At 40.1% G+C, this 23,593-nt stretch overlaps 3 protein-coding genes across 4 annotated transcripts; 2 read left to right on the top strand and 1 right to left on the bottom strand.

Annotated features, from left to right (window-relative positions):
• Nucleotides 1-101: 101 nt before the first annotated feature.
• LOC141804710 (peroxiredoxin-6-like) lies at nucleotides 102-2,428 on the top strand. Its single transcript, XM_074689312.1, has 5 exons — nucleotides 102-193; nucleotides 789-945; nucleotides 1,461-1,610; nucleotides 1,716-1,862; nucleotides 1,968-2,428. Exons 1-5 carry the CDS (start codon nucleotides 102-104, stop codon nucleotides 2,094-2,096), a joined length of 675 nt encoding a protein of 224 aa, XP_074545413.1. The 3' UTR covers nucleotides 2,097-2,428.
• On the bottom strand, nucleotides 2,421-17,680 carry fggy (FGGY carbohydrate kinase domain containing). 2 transcript variants are annotated; one of them, XM_074689311.1, is made up of 16 exons: nucleotides 17,550-17,680; nucleotides 17,055-17,327; nucleotides 16,039-16,150; nucleotides 15,308-15,459; nucleotides 14,974-15,062; nucleotides 14,667-14,782; nucleotides 13,267-13,395; nucleotides 10,919-11,022; nucleotides 10,644-10,751; nucleotides 9,061-9,122; nucleotides 8,586-8,748; nucleotides 7,999-8,073; nucleotides 7,778-7,898; nucleotides 7,529-7,623; nucleotides 4,214-4,275; nucleotides 2,421-3,973 (listed from the first exon to the last, which is right to left on the bottom strand). In XM_074689311.1, exons 2-16 carry the CDS (start codon nucleotides 17,235-17,237, stop codon nucleotides 3,892-3,894), a joined length of 1,653 nt encoding a protein of 550 aa, XP_074545412.1. In that variant the 5' UTR covers nucleotides 17,238-17,327; nucleotides 17,550-17,680; the 3' UTR covers nucleotides 2,421-3,891. The 2 variants fall into 2 exon arrangements, with proteins under 2 accessions (XP_074545412.1, XP_074545411.1); XM_074689310.1 differs by having other exon boundaries at nucleotides 17,055-17,267; nucleotides 17,550-17,674.
• A 3,396-nt stretch (nucleotides 17,681-21,076) lies between these two features.
• LOC141804876 (transcription factor Jun-like) lies at nucleotides 21,077-23,170 on the top strand. The gene has a single exon (XM_074689531.1). The coding sequence runs from the start codon at nucleotides 21,432-21,434 to the stop codon at nucleotides 22,401-22,403; it is 972 nt and encodes a 323-aa protein (XP_074545632.1). The 5' UTR covers nucleotides 21,077-21,431; the 3' UTR covers nucleotides 22,404-23,170.
• Nucleotides 23,171-23,593: the final 423 nt, after the last annotated feature.

Genomic DNA, 23,593 nt, shown 5'->3' with positions numbered 1-23,593 from the left:
CTCGCACATGTGAAAGCCCCGCCCCCTTTCCCTCGAGCTGTCAGTCATCACACTGCTGCTACTGCTGCACAGACGGAAACAGCCCCACGCGCTCACTCATCATGCCGGCTCCGCTGCTTGGAGATGTATTTCCTGATTTCGAAGCTGAGGCTACCACTGGGAAAATTAAATTTCACGAGTATCTGGGAGATTCGTAAGTAAATCATAATTTATTATTTAAATAATCTTGCACTTCATTACCTAAAATCACAAGAGCTTCATAAAAAGTGTTAAGTTCCTGCTTCATGACTTCTGCTTTGAGCTGTGCTTTTTATGACAGCTAAAAGTTCCACCAAGAGTTGGTTTCATACATCATATCTACTACAATCAACAGGTTAAATTGTGACAAAAAAGATCTCTAAAACCTTGGACACATTAATACACCGGCCATTATCAAAGGCAGCATGATTTCTTTGTTTCTGTGTTTGTCCATCTTATCTCTCCTTTGACATCTTTACATACTGCAAATAAAAGGCATCAGAAAAGGTCAGAGGTCAACCTGTCACATGCTGGCAGTGCACAATCAAATTGCTGACTGCATGAAAACCCCAAAAACATTTGGTTGACAACAGGTCACATCCTGTCAGTTTGGTTTCATCATTATATAATGTAACCAAACAAAACAACAAAACTAATCTTTGTATTCACATATTAGGAGATACTTTAACTTTAAATCTAACTCAATTTTTTGGGATTTGACCCAGATTGGAATGTCTTGATTGACAGACTAATCCCTGTTTTTACTCCAGATGGGGAATCCTGTTCTCTCACCCCAGAGACTACACCCCGGTGTGTACCACAGAGCTGGGCCGAGCTGCCAAATTAAGCAATGAGTTCAGTAAACGCAACGTCAAAATGATCGCCCTGTCCATCGACAGCCTGGAGGACCACCACGGCTGGATCAAGGTGAGAGCTGCAGCAGGGTCTGCTGAGGGATACACACGCAGCCCACATCTGTAAAACTGTGGATGTAAACAGAACACGGGGGCCTGCACAGGAGGTTAAGTTGTAAAATCTTCATTGTTTTAAGGCTGCACAAGACTCAGAGTTGAAGTTAGATCATCTAAGTGGTTTAAGCGTTTGTGGTGAGCTCTGTCATCTCTGTAAAAAACCTCATGCACAAACATTATAGGTCATAAGAAGTTTATGTCAAGGTTTGAGTAATGGTTTGACTCACTTATGACTCTTGTTTCATTTAATCAATTCATCAGATTAATTGACTATTTTCTGCATCTCTGTCTTATTTTAGGAGTATACTTGCAGCCTAAACTCTTTGTCTCTCTTTGATTTTGTCTGATATAACATGTATTGCGTGGGGGTTTCACTGACAGATACTGACAATGGGTGCTGTTACAACAGCTTTTATAACAAAGGTAGATAGTTCTCATGCTCCCTCATGGTTTGTGTCCCTGACCAAGTAGGACATCCTGGCCTACAACTGTGAGGAGTCAGCATGCAGCTCCCTGCCCTTTCCCATCATTGCGGACAGTAAACGGGAGCTGGCAGTCGCCCTGGGCATGCTGGACCCGGAGGAGAAGGACAAAGATGGTGTGCCGTTAACTGCTCGCTGTGTGAGAGTCAACAAAGTCACATTCTGAGCATTCGTTTAACTAAATATCATCTAACTCATATTCACTGTGAGTTGTTGACTTCATCTCCTTTCTGTCTGGGTTTAGGTTTTTATCATCAGCCCTGACAAACGGCTCAAACTGTCGCTCCTCTACCCAGCCACCACCGGGCGCAACTTTGATGAGATCCTGCGAGTGGTAGACTCCCTCCAGCTCACAGCAGCTAAACGAGTGGCTACACCTGCTGATTGGAAGGTAAGTGAGGAGGGACCTCGGCTGGCGTCAGATACCACAGAATGAGGAACTCAGCTGCTGATGTGTAGATTAACCTTGATTCTTATCCGTGTCTGTCTGTTACAGCCTGGAGACTGTGTGATGGTTCCTCCCAGCATGCCTGAGGAGGAGGCAGCGTCTCTGTTTCCAGGGGGCGTCTTCACCAAAGATCTGCCCTCTGGAAAAAAGTACCTGCGCTACACACCACAGCCTTAGAAGCAGGATGGACATGTTTGTTTACCTTTAGAGTAAACTTGCACTATTTGGAAATGTAAATGTTTGATATTTGAAAACACAGGGATTATGGCAGCTATAACCTGATACTGCAGGGTAAACATATCTTAGATCAAATTTTGTTCAGTTACTCATGCATCACTATTTTTCTGCTGTAAACAATGTTAGAGGAAGTGGCTTTAGTTGTCACTGAATGACCTACTGAGTGCAAACAATACACTGTGCATGCTTTAGTTTGCATATCATCGCCGAGATTAATCATTAACACAGCTGTAGTTACCAATCAGTTACTTTTTTTTTTAATTAATCAGACTTTTACATAACCTGTTGCTTCAACTTTTGGTATTTTTTTTTCTCAATAAAGGTTATTTAAGGCATCTATACGCAAACGCTTTATGGTTTCACAGAGGAGTCTTTCCTGTCAGGGATCATAAAACAATAAGTTGCTAATTTTCCTTTAATTTCATGACTAAACTAGAAAAGTACTCAGAGAGCGCAGACCTCCACCAAGCATACTGTGATTGTCACCAACACTTTAGTCCTACTTTAATGTTATACTCCCTTTCAGCAGACTGTCTGCTACTATTTGATGTTAGTTGCAGGTTTGTACAATAATTTGTTACCTGACAGTGTTGAAAATGATGATGATCCAGTACATATTTCATACTCTGGATCTTAGTGCCCAGAATATTGCCAGGATCTGGATCGTACTTTTGCATCTGTCAGAAATTATGGTGACCTTGTCTTGTATTGTTTTACAAAGCAACCCGACCATTTATCATAGAGTTATATACACACATGGTGAAAACAGCCCTATCTCACAATGATAAAGAATCCTCTAAAAAAGTCCTGAATCCAGACGGTGATCTAGATCACTTTCAAAATTTAATCACTTTTTTCTTATCTCATTTTGAACATTTCCTGAAAATTTCATCATGATCAGTTTGTTACTTTTTGAGTTATTTTGTTCACAGACAAACAAACAAACTCTCCCAAAGACATAACCTCCTTGGCGGAGGTAATAATGATGTCAAGATAACAAAGAAGTGACTTTTTCATGCCTCTCCCCTTGCTTCCATAAGGTATCTGTTTTACAGGCGCCTGTTAACTCAGCTGTGTGGGATTTGGTACCACCACCAGCCACCCCCCTTGCCAGGTCGGCAGCATCAGTAAGAAGCTTATCACCTTTCATCCTGACAGCAGGCTCCTGACTGATACGAGTGGACAGGAGAGTGTAAGGACAGAAGAGGCTGTACCAACAGGAAGAGGAAGATTGAGATAAAACTCAGTCACAAGAGAACAAAGGAGAGGGTTTTAAAAAATGAACGAGTGTCACTGTTGAGCTAAAACACGTTGAATTATACATCAGAGCCCAAAAGGGTGGAGCTGCAGGGAAAGGCATGAGCACAGTTTTATCATTTTAATCATTTATTAGAAGATTTGAGGGTTAGTGTTCCTGTTGGTTATTGGGGCTTAAAATCTAAAGTCCCCTCAGACATCCTGCACAGTATTTGGGTTAGAAGAGCAGCTCCAGCCACGGGGAGACTCAACAGCCACAAACAGTCTGCACTTTTAGTGAACAAAAAAAACATCCAGATATTCAGCCACAGAAAGCTCCTTTTTTCTAACTTTCCTTCACTAATGGAGACGTTCTATTCAGAGAACTGTAAAGAAAAGTACAGCTGAGACCCTTCTCTTTGTCTCCAGTGTGTGGATTTGTCATCACCATTACGTCAGAGGGAGTCAGCTCCATCTCAGCCTCCTCCCACCAGCGGTGTCATCTCTGGTTCATGAGGGTCTGATACTCCCTCTGGTGGGCAAACAGTTGCAGGAACACCTTGTACTTTCTCTTGTAAAAGCTGGAAAAAAAACCATTGAGATGCAAACAATGAATCAAACAGGAACCACAGACAGTATTTCACGTTTTGATTCGGTTTTACGCTTGACATTGTCTCAGAGAAGACAAGTTAATTCTTCCAAATTGTGTTTTCAACTGAAATGAACTGAAAACTAAGATACCTCAACATCCCATCAAAGGGCTCACATTTTACATTATAATTGAATTATTGACATAAATTTAGTAAAACTCGTCTCCTCACCTCTGGAGATCACAGTCAGGCTGAACAACTTTCCCCACTTTGGCCATTTTCTCCATCGCCTCCTAACACAGAGACAGAAAAAAACAACACCCCTCAATAAATAATGTTCTGCACACTCAGTCTGAAGCAGCCCTGACCCAGTTATAGTATTAACATGAGCCAACTGCAATGGTTTTGGTGTGGCTCAGTTTGTGACTAATGCAGCGCAGGGCCCCTTTGCCGTCTAAATCTACAAAATCCAGCCGGTGGACAGCGTGCAGCTCAGAGGATCAGACACAACAACTGCCTGTCGTACTTGTGGCTGAAAATGGATTGACAGGTGCGGCCCAGTCCAAACAATAACTTCGTATTTTTAGAATATCTGGCTTAAAGGCTTGTCGTCCTCTTGTGTTATGAGCGCTGGGACCGAGACACAGAGGGATGATAGCTTGTCCCAGCGAAAAATTAATCATCGCTTCACATCTTAAACACATAGTGAGCAAATCTGCTCAGTGACTGAGGCGAGTGAAGCCGTGCTCTTACTGTATGCACTTTGTGTCATTGTTCCATCCAGCAGATGGAGGCACTGAGTCACTGGTTGTAAGACTGGGGCACAGTAGATGTTTGCTGACATTCAATGCAAGTTTTCACTCTTTTCAGGAACATTATCACATTTCAGATCTCATGAAATACAAAAACTTTATCGTAAACCTTCATTACAAAAAGAAAGCATGTGGATTGCAGGACATTGTGAATCAGAAGTCACGCAGAATCCAATAAAAGTTACAACTTCTCAGTGAATTCCAAAACCACCTGGATGCTGTGTAAAGATGTGACACACAAAGTTTGGTGGTTTTTCATTTATAAAAACGTCATATATTACTGGGGTTTTTTTGTTGTTTAAAAGCATCTGATATGTTTCCTCTGCACTATTTTAATCAAATTAACGGTAAACATGGTTTGAAAACTATCTAAACCTGTTCGTTATCAACATTTCACACAGTGTCCAAAGCTTTTTGTAATCGGTGTCAGACTAGAAATAACAAAATATATAACTCCAGCTTTCTCATTTTCCCAGTTTTTTGTCAAGGTAGATCCAGCCAAGACAATCACTGGGAAAATAACTAATATGTAAACAAACAAAAGTGGTAAAAAGTCTTTGAGAGGCTTGACAAAAAGCCAGGGTATCTCTGTCTCTGCTCCTCCAGTTTTCACCATCAAGCTTCATAGAAGTGAAACACTATTTCACTGGAGAGCACCTACAACAACAGTTTGCTGAAAGACTCAACAAATGTTTCATTGATATCACAAATGGCACCACTTTTTCTCAGCGCTGCATCGAATCCAGTACTTAGAGACGCATACGCTTCAATGACTGTATTTGTACTTTTTGTGTGTTGCTATTCCTGAACTAATTCAGGCACAGAGTCCGTTTCACAAGAAAAGCCTTCATGAGATGCAGTAACTGTTTTTTGTATCATGATGGGTAGAAAGCTGCTGTACCCAGCATTCACAAAGATTTACTTTTAGAGGTACAAAATAATGAACAGTGTCCTCTGTCTCTTACAATAATAAGCTCAAGGAAACGCATTCATAAAGTTTTTGCCACATGCTTGAAATTGCAAATGCAGTTTCACACTCTGCTAATTTATCATGTCTCAGTGTTTTTCCACTAGAACACTTTTGAAAGGAAGTTAAGGAATGGGAGTTCACAAAAAAACATTTCAACTACTAAAACAGATTTGAGGATGTTTGCAATTCAACATTTCCCTGGCATTTCATTTTTTGTTGTTAAAAGTATGCTGAAAAAAAATGAAAAAAAATGAAAACTAAGCAAGTGTTTGTCTAATTTTTGGTAAAAATCATCTAATTAGATTAAATATGTACCCCATTCACCCGACAAGTCCAGAAAATATCTCAATTCAAAATATTGAAAGACAAAAATAATACCTGAACTGCTTTTAAACAGTGAAAAAAATCAGCCAAGGCAGAAAAAATAATTTTTCAAGTTCTTGAATCAAAGACAATGTCTAAACCTCCTAAGACCTAAGTTTTGTTTTTTTTTTTTACCATCTTTTTAGGATCAGTAGAACTATATATACTTTAAACCTTATCCTCGTCCTTAAACAGGAAAAAAAAGTGGCCTCACAAACATTTTTGTTTCCCCTCAGCAGATTTTTTCTACTTATTTTTGCTACTTGTTTTTTTTCTCAAGCAATTTAGGAGTTATTTTTGGTTTCTAAAATCTCAAAATAAGACTTTTTTTCTTGACTTGTAAGGTGAATGCGGCTCATATTAAGTGATTTTTTTTTAAAACATAAGATAAAATCATTGGCTTAGATTTCAGTTTTTGCTGTGTAGTCATGTTTGTTGGACAAAATCAGAAGTCACAGTTCAAAACTGAAAAGACACAGATATCAGTCAAATATCATAGTCAATTAAATACAGATCATTTACATATTGCTAGGCGCCACCCTGTTGGCTATGGCTGCCTTTTGCAGCAGCTCTCTCTTCTTTGACCCTTTCTTGTAATTTTTCGTAATCTTTGTATTTGGAGTGGATCTTTACTTTGTATGGCTCATTTGTTGGTCATGGACACCAAACTTTTAGTGGCTTCAGTGATATTTTTTCTACTTTTCCTCCTGTGTTTGTCTGGAGATCCTACATGTAACCATGGCTGCATTGTTTACATGTGAACTCAGCTGTTAGCAGCCTGTAGCATGTCAATGCTAACTGGTGTAAGGCCTGATGTCTTCCCACAAGGTGAGGAGAAGGAGGTGAGGACGACGTGCTGGTTTCTCAGGTGTGAGCTAAGAAGTGACGACATGGAACTGTCCTTCCATCCATCGTTATTGGGAACGTAAGATCTACCTCCAATAAGATGGACGAGCTAGCCGTGCTAACCCAGAAACAGAGGGAATACCAGAGGGTAGAGTAGCATCATGCTACTCACAGACATGGCTAACAGAGCTAACACCAGACACCAATGCCACACTGGAAGAGCTTCATCTGTTGTGAGCAGACAGGATCCAGGAGACAGAGACTGAACAGACTGCTGAAGAAGTTCAGTCCTGGACCCTGTGGAGGTGGAGGCTGGCTGAACTGGACAATAATGATGGACAAGCTGTCATCATTTTCTTATGGACCTTTTTGTACTTTCTATACACTTTCTTACTTTTGTTTTCTTGACTTCAATTTCATTGTATTTGTTACAATGACAATAAAGTTCTATTCTATTTTATTTTATATTGGACAAAGAAAACTGAAAAGCCCCTGTTAATTTAACTGTATGACCGAAGCTCACTTGTCATTTTGTGTGTGTGTGTCTCGCTCTACCTGTATACTGCTGTATTCCTGTGATGCACATGCACCAAGGATTGCTGCTCCTATTAACACAGCCTCCGTCTGGTCAGGTAACACAACAGGCAGTCCTGTAAAAAAACAGAAGGATGAATTAGACTGGCTTCAGAGGAAATGCCAACTTATAAAAGCCCTTGCGTTGAATTATTTATTTGGGAATATTGGTGAGAACTGCCTTCTTGTTGGCTCACAGTAATTCATAACTCACTCCTCTGTATTTTATACCTGTGGCGTTGGCGTGAATTTGTACAAACAGGGCGTTTTTGCTCAACCCGCCACACAGGAAAAGGGTTCGGATGTCATGTCCTGCCTCTTTCATGGCTTCAAGAATGTGAAGAGTACCAAGCTGGAGATGAAGAAACACGGGAGGATTTAGGTTAAAGGTTTGAAAACAAAGATACAGAAATAAAGAGATATGACATACTAATAACTCAAATGTGACTCACAGCAAGGGCTTGTAAAGTCGCCAAATAGAGCAGAGCCAAGTCATCCAGGGTTTGGGAGAGTGACAGACCAATCACCTGCGAAACCGTCATTATTCCATGTACTGGGTGTAGTCACAGTGCTTTGTCAAGTTCGCCTCTTTTCAAATTGCTGTCATGAATTTATTTCATTTTATAAACAAGGTTCAAAAGTTTCTGAGCAATAGCTTTTCAGTCAGGAGGGGGTTGGCTTCAGAAAAGAATGCAAAACCATCTGACCTTGTTATTTACAGACTTCTTCAAAAGTTTATCAATATAAAGTATAATAATATTCTTTAAAATACAGTCTCATTTATTTAATGTGTACATTTAAGGAAATGAACCACTTTGAAATAAAAACCAGTTTGAGCCAGGCTGACTATTCTTATGTTCAAGACTTTGTGCTCAGCGTCAAAACAAAAGTTCAGCCTACTTTCAAGTATCCAGTGTCTATTACATACCAGTGCTTTTTTATCAACAAAAGTTATAATATATAAAAGATTTTTAAAAATCTTTGACAGCTAATATACAAATTCATTGTCTACAAAAAACTCTGGCCCGTGGTTCCTCACCATGCCCTTCAGAGTGGGGTCAGCCAGAGGTGACCTGTTCCCATGGAAGTCCGGCCACACATGGAGACTGGAGCCCAGCAGGTCAACAGCAGAGCCGGAGTTAGACATCGAACTCAGGTGGCTGTTCAGGTAACTGTAGATGTTCCCACCAGCAAAGGGCACTCTGGGAAAAACACAACAGCAACCATGTAATGACTCAGATTAATCCATGTCATTAAAGGTGTTTTAATGTTAATCTGTAGTATCAAGGGAAAGACGGGTCTTTACAAGAGCTTTTTAAACTGATGTTAAAAAATCCAACAATTAAATAATGAGTGATTATATTTGCAGCGACCACAGAACAGATAAGAGGTTAGGAACACACAACAATACAGAGTCCCTAATCTTCACAAAGCTTTTAAAAATGATGAGGCATCAGGGTTTAAAGCTGAGGGGGGACATCTTTAGGAAGTTGAGGTGTGACTCATCAGCTGACCTCTGTTGTGCCTGTTCCTGGATCTGCGTGTAGGCGGCGTGGCCCTTCACCATGTGCTCGATCTGACGGACGAGATGATTTACAGAAGAGGATTACAATAAAAAGGCTTCAGACATTTAAAGGCACTGATATTACCACATTAAGACAATGTGAACCTGTAACTGATACATGTTTATACCATAGTATTATACAGCATGTCCATTAAGTCTATTTAGAATTTCAACAAAACAAAGGCATCTCATGCAATAACTCAATCAGATTTGTTCTAGGTATTCAAAAGTTACCAAAGTTTTAAATCACATTTCATTTATGTATTTCAGGAATCCTGTTAATAAAAAAAGAGTGCTGTTAAATGAAACTCTAAAAATGGCTACTCCTCAAGAAAAGGCTCAATGTGTGTCATGATTTATTGAAACAAAACTGGATACTAAGACTCAGCAAAACTAAAGAACCAATTGTGGAAAAAAATCCACTGTCATGTTGGTTAATTTGTGCATGGTGCAAGAAACTTATGAAGACAGGGACAGTGTAGGATAAAGGGAGGAGTGGACGACCAAGAACATTAGCAGCATTCTCCTACAAAATTAGTCCTCGTACTAAATTGGTTACAAAAAAAATTTAATATCTGCTCATTTTGTAACAATTTCCGCATATTTGTCTGTTCATTTGCTTTTGTAATTATATATTTTTTAAATGTACAGAGACTTTCTAGACACCCTGTATATTTATCTAATGAAAAACCACTGGACTGTAAATATCACTGAAATATCACTATCACTGGTTACTGTCCTTATGACTAAAATCATTCAGCCACATAATCAAAGTAATTTGGTAAAGGTCAAATACAGCTATAATGGTAAACACTGGTATTTAAGAGACACTATAGTTAATTGACAATATGAAGTTCACTACCCATGTCATGTTACAGATCTTTTTTCAGTGTTAATGAAATTTATGGAGTGCAGATGGCCAAGTGGTTTAGGTCACGCTTCATAAGGTTTGCCCTCACATGGGTGGCCCGAGTTTGTATCCAACCTGTGGCCTCTTTGTCACTCCCCACTCTCGCCCTAGTTCCTACTCTATCCACTGTCCTCTATCTGATTAAAGGCATGAAAACCCCCCCAGAGATAACTTAAAAAAAATAATAATAAAAAGTTAATTAAATTTGTTTCTCCCACTTGTAATCACTGCCTTGACATTGGCCAAAATAATCTCAAATTATTTTTTCTCTTGGGTTTTTAGCTGTCTGATACATTCATGTGATATCTAAAAATCATTATGACGTGTGTATTGATACTCTCTCTGTATGACTGAGCTTATTCTGGTAGAATCAAACCAGATAAAACAGTGCAATTTCTTTATATCAGGATTTGTTTTTGGTACCTATATAACAATATTTTCTGTAAAGGGCACAAATCAAAAGACTATGTTGAAAAGTTGCTGTTTGAAAGGTCAGATTTGTTGATTTCATCTGAATGCATTTACACATTTACACAACAAACATCTAATATATTTGTTCACACAATAAACACTAGAGCACATCTGTAACATCATCCATGATCACAGCTTGTACATGGACTGACCAGCCTTCCTGTGGCACTCTGTCCTCCTTCGTTGAGCCACATGTCAGGCACCATGGCAGACAGGCAGGGCCCCCACACACCCGGCACAAACAGAGGCTTGGCACTGATCTGATACAGAGATAAAACACTGAAACTACAGCAAAGAGTTCAGACCGTCCTCTTAAAAAAATATTCAAAACTAAAGGAGATGTATCAGACTAAGTTTGAAAGTTCAAATCTGACTTTTTGATAACACAACATGAATCACATAGACGGTTGGTAAAATGTTCACTCACTGCCATATGACAGGTTGACGTCCCACAGATCATTGCCATACGGGATGTGATTGGCTGGTCTTCACAGGGTAACTGGAATCCTTTCACATCTGCACCAATCACCCCTGGACAAAGAAGATATAAAGATGTCTAGAGGATAATCACATCTGAATGTCTTTCTACAGAGACAAAAAAAACACTTTTGTGTGTGTTTAACTTTTACAAAGTTTGCAAAGCTGTCAGACCTCACTCAGAGACAAATCGTTATGAAGTGTAGATCAAAAACTTTCCATCCTTTTGAAGTGCTTCTCTAACCTTCACATGTGATTCAGCAGTGACACTAACTGCTGGAATAATGTTTGTCAAGCTGGTTTGAGTTTAAGGTGGAGGGTTCAGGGACAGGGGGCGTACATCACGGTGACACACACAGCGGATAAAAGTGCAGAGTGTTTTAACCCCTGACTGATACAACAATGTGTGATCGGCAGAGGGCACAGCCAGGGGTCAGAGGGCAGAGTTCATGAGCAGTTTATCTCCCAGAACAAAACCAGATGGTTTGGATTTCTGAACCAGAGGGATGCTCTACTGCTGCACTGCTGCCAGTAGGTACAGTATAGATTAGAGGCTTCTCAACTGTTTGTTGCCCATAAACTGTATAATAAATTTAACCTCAAACTATATTCAAATATTGTATTCCTAAACTTGATGATGTGGGTTTTGATGCCATAAACATCAATGTTTTATTTCTTTCTATTCTTGGGTCAGTTATTTTAAAATCATTTACAGTTTAGTTTTCACAGTATAGTAGACTGGTGAAATAATAATGTGCAAAACTAGACAAAAAAAAACAAAAACATTGGTTACACCAGGTGACATTTATTATTTTCAACAACTGGTCCCGTCTTTCAACCCAAATTTTTTTTAGCAACATTATTTTAATGTCACAGTATTTGAAATCTAACTTTCATTATTTCAAACATAATTAACTAGAAAAGTTGTTTTCAATCAAAAAGTAAACTGTTTACAATATTCCAATATATCACAATATTGTGATATCATGATATCATTGTATTGTGACCATAGACTGCATAAAACATGGATGTAGCTTCTGTGACGTCACCCATCTGTTCCTGAAACCGTGTAATGAAGCCAATCCGTGGACGCAGCCACATATGCTATGACGCCGGCTGTGAGTTTCCTTTCGAGCAGCTACAAGGCTCCCGGCAGTCACATGACTTGAGCTGTGCCTCTGATTGGACAATCAAAGGATCCTAAAAAACTTCTAAGCCCGCGAGTGTAAAAAAAAATCACTCACTGTACAGTGTGTGCCAATAGTGAAATCAGCGTTTAAGACCCAAGTTGTTTTTTGTACCAGGCTGTTAAAATGCTTTTGAATGCCCCAAAAGTCTATTTTTATGGCTGGGTGTGTACGTGACTTCGGGTCTTTCTGCAGCCAGCCTCAAGCGGATTCTCAACGAACAGCGACTTTTCGCACTGCGGCCTAGGCTTCATTTTTACTGACTGGATGTTGCCCCTTAATTGTGACCCAAGGATTGCGATCTGTATCATATCATAAGGTTCCTCCCAATACTCACCCCTAGTAGATGAACTGCCAACTGTAAGGACAGACGTCTTTGGGTTTGATTTCAAAATGCCACAGCCCCTTGTGCACACTGACATTTTCTTTCGGCACATTTAGGCCTAAAAACTTCAGGGACTTGCCTTTCAAATATTCACTGCTCAATGAGAGATAATATGTTGGCCAAAATTCACAAGCAGGGAATTGAGAATCTATAACTTAGGCCATTTCTGTGATAATATTAATGGTACAATGTTGTGTACTAGTGCACATTTCTGAAAAACTCAACGGTAGAAAAAAACCCTGTAGATGAGGTGTGCAACAAAGAGTATAAAGTTCAGAAACAGCAAAATACAATGTGAAAATCATGAAATTGACTCTAAAGATGGACTACCTGCTGCAAGTGATTAAAAATTATTTACAGGATATTTATATATACAGAAGTGGAATATATATCCTGTATACCAGTTATTTATCTCTGAGGTTCCAGCTTAGGTTCAAAATTCTCATCTTGAACAAACTGTGCTTTAAACTATGGACTGGAACATGCTGAACTTCCTGTTGATACTGATGTTCCCTTGAGATTGAAACCCATTGTTTGGAGGGACCCTGACCTTCTCTGTCACCACACAGGTATATGCTACATGCATTCATATCTGTGCACAAAATTTATTGAAATACTCAAACGTCAAAATGTTACCAAAACATTTCAAAATTCAACTTCACTTTTATAAAAATGTACAATTGGCAGAGTGACCCTGGCTCAGAAAATGTGTTGACTGTTTCTTACCAAGGCCTCCTGCATGAGCATCGATGAGGGAGGCACCCACAGCAATTCCTGGTTCCAAACCCAAGTCTATCGCTGCCTCCTGGGTGAGGCCACCTCCTAACGGGGTCCCTGGAGGACATGTGACACTGCCTGGATGACACAAAACAGATATCCTAAATTAATTCAAACATATTACATATGACTCCAAATCAGACATCATTCTCTTCAATTATCCCAGCTCACACACTACTCAGGTTGAAATCTTCCTTGGTTCAGTCTCATCTAACATCACATCAACTGCAAGAATCCTTTAAGTCATTTTTGACTCAGACCTGATCTTCACCATCACATTAAGAAAACTGTCCAGTCCTGTTTCATTCAGTTAAGATCTATCTCCAAAATCAAATGCTTTCTGTCACAAGCGGACCCAGAAAAAGTCATCCATGCATTCATCTTCTCTTGGCTTGATTTCTGTAACTCTGTCTTCTCTGGCATTTCCCGTAAATCTCTCTGCTGCTAGGCTTCTTACTGCTTTTAATGGACAAAATCATATCACTCCTGTCCTTGCGACTCTACACTGGCTCCCTGTACATTTTAGAAGTGGTTTTAAGATTTTACTGATCATTTTTAAAGCTCACTTAGGCCTTGCGCCAAGCTACATGGCAGAAATGTTGACACTTTACGAGCCATCTTGCGGCCTTAGTTCCTTGAGTGGAACTCTGCTGGTCGTTCCAAAGTCGAGACTCAAACCTAGGGGTGATCTGGCTTTTTCAACCAGGGTCCCTCGACTTTGGAACAACCTACCTGAGGACAAGGCGGGAAGAGCCAGTAACATTTTTTAAATCTGTTCTTAAAACTCACTTTTATGGACTTGCTTTTATGTAATCTTACCACTCTTAATTGTATTTTAATTTCTGTATACTTAACTTGACCTTAATTATATTCTCAGATTTGGATTCTCTGCCATGTTTTAATGTGTCAAAGCACATTGTAAACAATTTGTTTTTAGAGGTGCTATATAAATAAAGTTTATTATTAGTTTATTATTCTGTTCATTTCGATTTCAAATCAAAACAACAGTGGCTAAACTATAACGGCTTGATGCAGCTAGTCCATCAAAGACATGATGAACACAGCACTGTACAGAGAACATCACATTATGCCCGAGAGCTCAAATATGTGACCTGATTTAAAGTGGATTCTAAACAGTTATATCAAGTACTCTGATGAGTAAACTAAATATAATCTTTAGATTGATCAAAAAATTATAGAAATTAGAGAAGCATTAGGGTGTTATACTTTGTAAGTTTTTCTCTTACCCAAACTAATCCCTTTAAATCCTTTCAGTGGGAAATGTGCTTGATGAACCATATCATATATATCAGTGTTTGAATTAGGAGTTTGTTTTCAATGTTTCATACCTATTTTGGAACAGTTATTTTCCAACAGATCCTCCAGTCCAATGTTGGTCCAAAAACTTGGATCCCATCCTTCAGGAGGACAGTACGTCCATTTACACACAAGAGTACACAAAGACCTGTTAAACATCACAAAATAGTAAAACCACATGTTTCAAAGTGTATCTCTGCTGCAGACCAAAGCTGGAAAACAGATACAGATTTTGTTTTTGTATTGAATGCCAGAAAAAAGATGACCATATTTTTGAAGCAGATTTTTTTTATTCAACTTATTACACACCCACAAAGTCTATTATCCACAGAAGCTTACCGGTTTAAAGAGCCTGATGCCTTCCATGACAGAAAGTCAGGAAGATCAAAAAAGTGAGCAGCTTTGTTCCAGCAGCTTTCTCTTAGATTCTGAAGGAAAGATGAGATAAATGAGCTCAGATAAACACTGACAATAGTTTAATACATCGAGATGACACACATATATCAGAGAACATATTTGAAGTTTACATATACAAGTCCTCATACTGAGAAAACATTCATAATTTCAGAAAACTTATCAATCTAATGCAGGCACATGCTGAGCAGACAAAACAAAGAGTGAAATGAAACACACAGAAATCAGCGGCCCTGCAGTGACCTTGCTCACCTCTCACCTCTTTGAGCCACAGCAGCTTTGGAGGCTGCATCTCTGGTGACATGACCCCTCCAACTCTGTTCAGGACCCTGTGGCCGGTCTTGGTGATCCGTCCAGCTTGCTCCTCTGCACGATGGTCCATCCACATCACTATGTTCCTTTGTGTGTCACCTGAGGAAGCCAAGGGGAGGTTAACAGAAAGAGCAGCTGTAGGTTTAGTAAACAAAAATATACTGAGAGGTCACTTCTGCAGGTGTTGGGTTTGGGTGGTTTATTTGTTAGATGAAACAGAGCTCAGGGTTGGAGAGGATAAATAAACCTGTTGGAGTGTGTTCAGTCCTAGGCAGGGTGTTATCAGTCATTTAACCTGAGAATTTTGCTCCTGACCTCTGTGCTCACCTCAGCCCTCTGAAAAAAACATCTGCTGTATAGCTGACCCTGACCTCTGACCTTGTCCTGGGGGAGGGGGCTTTAACCTGGGAGATCAATAAAGTGTCCAATTACATTAGACCATCACAAATCACCCAAGCAAAGACCCTACAACTGAAAATGTTTGTGCCAAAATGCTCCAGGAGGGTGATCACTGAAATTTCACAATGAAAAACATTTTAATGTAGTAAAAAAAACATTTATTTATACTTCTGTGTTTGTAAAAGTTTTCTTGCAAACCTTTCCTTTAAAAATACATACATAAAGCTGAAACCTAAAGAACAAAGTTCAGGCTGCAGAGAAAATACATGTTTCACCCACCATCCTGATTGACTGCAACAGGCTGGAAGTTTTCGTCCAAAACCACAAGAGAACAGGTGGCATCGAATCCGATCCCTCGTACCCGACTCCTCTCTACATCGTGTGTTACTCTCTGAAACAAATATTTTAGATTTTATTGTTAAAATAAGGGGATAATCAATTCACTTTGTTAGCCAAAGGTAAATACAAACTGTTTAATGAAAGTGATTTATAAGTTTTCTGTGCAAAGTTGAAGTACTTGCTTAAGGTAGCTGATTAGCAGTTGAAGTAGTTTGTTAAAAGTAATGGACCATTTATTAAAACAACAGTCAGCTAAATGATACACAACTTTAATATAAACTTAAAATGATAAACAGCCAGAGCAATTAGCTTACTTTTATCTAAAATAAGTTAATCATTGGATAGATACATAGCTAAAGTAAAAGCTATCAGGTATTGGATCAACAGTTAGCTTAGTTTTAGCTAAATGACTTCAACAGACAAACAGTTATGGTTTCAGTTTAAAGTAACAATTTAATAAGCTTAGCACAAATAGTAAGGACATTTGTGTTTGCTGCATTATTTCTTTGCTGCAGCAATGCTTCTTGGCAATAAATCTTATACTGATGAAAGCCTGTTCATTTCCTGGTCCAATGGAGCCACATTTGTAAAGAACATGAATTTGTGGGATGAGCAGCAGGGTTGAGTATCTGGGTTGTGCCCATAAAAAAAAAAAATCCCAAATCTTTTCTGTCACAGCTTATTGACTTTTGTTAGAAGTAAATCGTATAAAAAAATCCAAAGTATTAGCCATATTTAGATAAGTTAAATATGCACTGTACAATGTGATGGGCAAAGTTGAATCTGTGGCCAAAAGTTATACCATAGCAGCTAAACGTAATAGGCAAATAATGTGAATGTTTGCAAACATGTTTAAGTATTGCTGGTTAAAGGACAAAGCCTAAGACCCAATGAACACTGTGGGGTTTATGACGTGGTCCTTAAGTTGACCTGACAATGGTCTGAGATCCGCCTACCTGGACAACAGTGCAGCATTTTTCCCAGATCTCAGTGGAGGACTGGACATAGTGGTCTGACTGGGGCTCCCAGATGCTGATGGGCTCCTCTGCAGTGATCTTCAGCTGGCCTGTCCTGGTCACCAGGGCTGCCCTCACACTTGCAGTGCCCACGTCCACTCCAACATAATAGACGTCTGCCATGAGGAGACGAGCTGATGAAGAGGAGGGGGGCTGAGGGTGCAGGGGTTGATTGTTAACCAGGGTGCAGAGTAAAAGTCAATATTTACAGATCTGTAACGAAATGGATGAAAGTAATCCGAGAGTTTATGGTGTATTTGCGTTTGATTGACTAAATCGTCCTAAATTAAATATAATGCAACAGTTAATCAACCTCGATCGGACAGAGATTTTCCAGTTACAGTTCGCACTAAAGAACATTTCTCCCTCACGTCACGAACACTCAGAACAAAGAAAACTTCTAAGACACTTCCAGAAAAGAATCTCTGAACCTACCGGCGGATACAGTTCTTATTTCAGTGTTTGAAACATCTTTTTTCGGTCTGTGATCGATGGACTTCGTGCTGTAGATGGTGAGGGCGACGGAACGCGGAAGCGGACAAAAAGGACGAAGTTGCTTTTCTTCAATGAGTGCGAGAAAGTCCAAAGCAAATGTCATGCACCAATAACTGGCACATTTCACAATTTTTATTTATTTCTATTTGTTTTTCTTTTTAAGCTGCCGGGCAATTAAAAGTTCATGTGTTATATATACAGTGCCTGTACACATATCATATCATATCATATCATATCATATCATATCATATCATATCATATCATATCATTTTGTCTCATATCATATCATATCATATCATATCATACCATATCATATCATATCATTTTGTCTCATACCATATCGTATCATTTCTAGTAAACATGGAAGAAAGTAATGGCATTTACAGTTAATGTGTCTGAGATCCTAGATCTAACACAAACATGCATTGGTTTTTATCCTAGTCATGGGAATATTAAAGAAATATGCATGGCCAGATTAAAGTGTCCCCAAATAAGGCACAACATAGGCCAAAAGGCCCTGAGTTTAGAAAGAAGGTCAGAGATCATCTCAAATTCCAATTTGTTTTTCAATATATTGACTGCAAAAGCATGATCTCAGCTAAGACATTTCCTGTTTCCTTTATTTAACCTCAATGCAGTCTCGTGGTCAAAGTGTTATTGTGTTCAGGTTTTGTTTTGTTATAACACACATTCTGAAATAATCTGTTTAAAATCAGATAAAAAGATGGACCACACTTGATTCTAAACTATTTTTCCATGACAGGGTTCTAAAATCATCTGTGTCTTTTCAGACCTGTTGATGCCCCAAGGCCAGTTGAAAAAGGCAGTTTGGGGGTTTGTCCAGTTTAAAATGTGACTGTCTTAGGTCACTTGCACATACATTTCTTTGATCAGAAGAACATTTTTGCAGCAAATTCATCAGATTCATCATTGCATGGAAACCCTGAATATGTCAAAATATGATTCCCTGTCCAGTTTGAGGGTCACAATAAGTCATGCTATTTAGCCACCATGCATGATAAAAAGGCTCCAGTACAGGTTCAGCTAAAAAGGATGCAGGCATGGTTAATGTTATTAGGCACATCCCTGCTTTTACTGCAGTAACATAACAGAGAAGGGCCTGTTAAAGATGTTTTGCGTCATGAATTAAAAATAAATTGCTGACATAACTTACTGTAAAACCTTTCAATGAGTTACAGAATACAATATCAAACTTTTTCTTCTGTATCCTGCCTGGACTGTCTATTTTATTGTGGGGGTTTTTTCTTAGAGGAGATCAACATCTGCCCAGAGGAAGTGCTGCTGGCTGTGATGAGTGTGTTTGGATCAGGAATGATCAGCAGAGATGGAGAACAGAGAAACACCAAGCAGCAGGACAGGAAGAAACAGATGGTCTTCAACAAACACTGAATGGACAGTGTTTGAAATCTCATCCGTCTCACTCACTGCCCATGTATCTCTGTCCGTGTCTGTGGGTGTGACTTTATGTGTTTCCCTCTGGTCCACCCCTGAAGCTAATCAAAACTTTTCTGTGTTTATACATCCACACATGTGTATATAGTTTTTCCTTTGTGCTTTGCGCTTAAGAAAAGTGAGGCTGTCCCACCTCTGTACAACAAAAGCAGGCATGTTGGGAGGCAGGCAGGACGAGCTCCTGATTAGAAAACTTCACGCTGTGGAAACAGCTGGCCCGTGCAGGGAGGAGGGAAGCGCTGTTATCTAAAAGCGACCCCGTCAGGCCAGCAGAGGGGAAAAGCTGACAGAGAAACAGGAAGCACAGCCAGGACACAGCAGCAGTCTGATAGGAAAATACAACTCAGAGGAGCTTTACACAGGTGTACAGAGAGTTCATGAAGAGACAGTTTCATTAAAAGCCTCTCTGTGATGTTGAGGAAAAAAATGAAAAGAAAAAAAGAGTTGAGGCCTTGTTTGCCTTCATTGCTGCTGTGGTATTAGACACCAAAGTTTCTGAGGCATTTGCAGTGATGGATTTTCACTACAGGGTGTCAAATACTTCTAAATGGGTGTTGCATGGTGTGTTGGGAGGACAACATTTCATCTCAAGAGTGCTGACCTCAAGCAGCTCTGGTTCTCCCAGGCTGTCTGGGGCTGTTAACTTATTTATAGTTGGCTTGAGGAGAACATGTTGAATAATACAATGGAGGAGGCCAGATAGGCTGGACTGCAGCTGTACAGAGCCTTCATTCATCTATATAGCTCCACATTTACCTTTAAGGCCTGTTAACGTAGACCACTGTATATACAGTCTGCTTTTATCGAACCAGGAAGTAGATCATAACCACATATCAAGTGGCCAAATAAGGAGCTATGATGGCTTAAGAGTCTTTGGACCAAATTCTATACTTGATTTTATTTGTATGTATGTTAATGACATACATATTTTCATGTTTGTCGATTTACAAATGAGCAAAAAAAAGCAGTTTTACAATTTCATGTAAAAAAGCACAGTTTTACAATTTCATGTAAAAGACATAATAACAGTAAGAATAGAAAACATAAATTTTGTGGTAGCGATAATACTATAAAAGTTTGCATTATGTTCAAATATGTATGTACTGTAATCTGATAAATAATGTTTATTTTAAATAATGAAACACTTGTATGTAGTTATACTTGTCACTGAGACATTCAGAAGTATAACATAATTCCTGACAAAAACAACACATTTTATTTTCTGTGTGGTTTTAATTGTGCATGTTTATTTCTGTACACACTTGTGTCCCATTATTAAATATGTTGCTCTTTTTGGCACTAGGTGTAAAAGCTGAAAACTTCCGTCATATTGTTTTTAAATTCTTATTCCCTTAACATGTCCCCTTTGAAGTTAAAAAGATATCCTCCTAAATTTATATAAGGGATCAGAAAGGGACTTCGAATAAAATTTTGGCTGTGAAAAGACCTTGGAGTAATGTCTATTTTTAAAGAGCTTTTGGCACAGGTCTGACCTCCTTCTCCTGAACTATTAAACTCTTTGACCGGCAGTAGCACTTTCCACTATAAATTTGTATGGACACTAGCTTTTGTGTTGCAAAACTTAGATTAATATTATTTTCAACACTAAAAAAATCGGGAAAAATACCTCATAATTTGAAACCCCCAATACATAATTTCAGTGTTTTTTTTTCTTTAACACATCTTAATGAAGAGTAATCTTTCGATGTTGTGTGTTAGTCAAAACTAACCTTGATAGAGAAATGTGGGTCAGTACTGTCTTAAAGGATGGGTAACTAATAATTGAGCGGGTAACTAAATATTCAAAAACACTACGTAATCCCAGAGTACATTGCTCCACTGTCTGCATTACCTAATCCCATAAGCCATCGCGGGGGGGCGGGGATATGGCTAGTTGTCAGAGCAACCTGCATGTCATTAGACAGCCCCCGCCCTCCAAACCATCTCCAGCCAATCAGGAGCCGTAGAAATGACATCATTGTTATTTTCAGTGGAGCAGCAGCTTAGAGGTGGATAAAGTTCGTCTCCACGTTGGAAGTGATAGAAAGTATTATCCCGTTTCGGGCTGTGTTTGTAGTTTTTTACGGAGGACAGGAAATCAAAGAGGACACTTCAGATGTGGAGAGAGTGAGGTTTGGCGGCAGAAGGAACTGCGGTGTTTGTTTATTATCGCGTGGATCACAAGAAGAGAAAAGTTTTCTCAGGACACGAAGTTGTCAAGTGAGTTGAACTTCAACAATAGGCGGGCTCGATCACAAGACATTTCAGAGACAAAGTGTCACAGGACGAATGTAAACCGGCGATTTGGGACACTTCTTTTTCTTGAGATAAGGTAATAACAAAAACTTTATGTCCAAGAAAATGGAAGCGACTTTCTACGACGAAGCCGTGAACGCCTCAAACTCTCAGCATGACGGGACGACAGCGGTGTACGGCTTCAACCCCAAAACCCTCAAACAAACCATGACTCTGAACCTAAATGACCCGAAGAACTTCAAGCCACAACTGAGCGCCAAGGCTCTGGATATCCTTACGTCCCCTGATGTGGGGCTGCTGAAGCTAGCCTCTCCGGAACTGGAGAGACTGATCATCCAGTCCTGTAACGGGCTCACGACCCCCACCCCGACCCAGTTCATCTGTCCCAAGAACATCACGGACGAGCAAGAGGGATTCGCGGAGGGGTTTGCAAAGGCTCTTGCTGAGCTCCACTACCAACAGCACCCCCCTGCCGTGCACACTGACGCACAGATCGGTGCGAGCAGCGGCATGGCATCCGGCCCTGCCGTGTCCGAAAGCGGAGGGATTCCCTTCAGCTGTACTGTGCGCACAGACCCACCCGAGTACACAAACTTGGGGACTTTCAACCGGGCCATAGGCTCTGCATCTGCACCTGCCAGTGAGAGACAGCCATCTATGAGCTACCCCGCCGGCCCACAGCCGTCTCACAGCCACATGGACCACCAGCTCGCCGCTGCGCAGCACCAGCGGCTCCACACGCTCAAGGAGGAGCCGCAGATTGTCCCCGAGATGTCCGGAGACACCCCGCCGCTCTCCCCCATCGATATGGAGAGCCAGGAGCGTATCAAAGCAGAGAGAAAGCGCATGAGGAACAGGGTGGCTGCGTCCAAATGCCGGAAAAGGAAGCTGGAGCGGATCTCCCGGTTAGAGGACAGAGTCAAAAACCTGAAGAACCAAAACACGGAGTTGGTTTCATCCGCCAACGTGCTCCGGGACGAGCTGGCTCTGCTCAAGCAAAAGGTCATGGACCACGTTAACAGCGGCTGCCAGCTCATTTTGACGCAGCAGCTTCAAGCTTTCTAGACTTAAAGGGAGGGGGGAGAACCAAGGGACGTTTCTTGGGGACCAAATGCAGCTTAAAGTGGGACTGTTCAGCCATATCATTTCAAGGTTTCCTCTAAAATATCCTTTCAGACTCTGTCCAGTAAGTTTTGCAAAAAATGAAAAATAAAAAAATAACGCATCGATGGGGAGTGATTGAGATGTATAGTTGGTCAGTATAGTGGTCTGATACCACCAAACTCAGTGCAGGGACACATTAGCTCACAGTTAACATGTGCTTCCTCTAGTGTACAACTTTGGTATTTCTAGCATTTTGACACTTCTCATTCAACGTGTATTGAATCGATAAGTACCAGTAGTATGTCAGTCTCCCACAGTTAAATCCAGTTGTAAACTGATTAGATCTCATGTAGTTCTGTCTGACAGTCACTTCATGGGAGCACTTTGCATCAGACAGACACACAGTGTGAACGAGGCCCTGAATTTCAAGCTGCAAATAGACTTGAGTCGAGCACTGAGTCCCACCAGCTTCTTTACAGACTGTACAGAATAACACTAACAATAAACAAAGAAATGTTTCACACCTTTTTTTCTGCAAGGACTCCTATAGGTGTGTGTGTAGCGTTTACTGACAAACCCCAGCCTTACTTTCTTAACCCTTTTGTTGATACGAGTTTGTCATAAAGGTGTAACTAATGTTAGACCTGAAAATAATACTTTGTAATAATATTTGTACGCTGTATTTTGAGCACTTCAGAACTGTAAATATGACGGAATAAAATGCTTGACACGCGTATAAGTGTGTGTGCTTTTGTAAATGCTTCTTTTAGCCTCAATGTGATTGTACATAAAGTGTTTGTTATCAGAGCAACTGGGGCGGACGGGATATTGAGTCACCAATGCGGTGTGGGACGCCTGCAATAGCTGGTGACTCTGCGTGGCCGCTGATTGGTCGGTGTGGTGTCGGAAGTGAGCCGCAGACTGCCATATATGGAAAGAGGTCTTAAGTGTGCGCACTGGGACGGGCGTGAGAATGAATCACCGTCCTTCCACTACAGCTGGTGACTCTTAAAAGAATGTGAGGCTTAAGTAGGTCTGAAGAAAAAAAAAGAAATAATTTCTAAATAATAATAATGGTGCACCTAATGTACACCTGGTCTACATAAAATCTAATTCAATCAACTGTAATTACCTAAATCTAACAAAAATGT

The sequence above is a fragment of the Halichoeres trimaculatus genome, unplaced genomic scaffold, assembly GCF_033239565.1.
Source record: "Halichoeres trimaculatus isolate MK-OKI-2021-1 unplaced genomic scaffold, fHalTri1.1 fHalTri1_scaffold_15, whole genome shotgun sequence".
NCBI lineage: Eukaryota > Metazoa > Chordata > Actinopteri > Labriformes > Labridae > Halichoeres > Halichoeres trimaculatus.
This window is presented reverse-complemented; position numbering and strand designations above follow the sequence as displayed.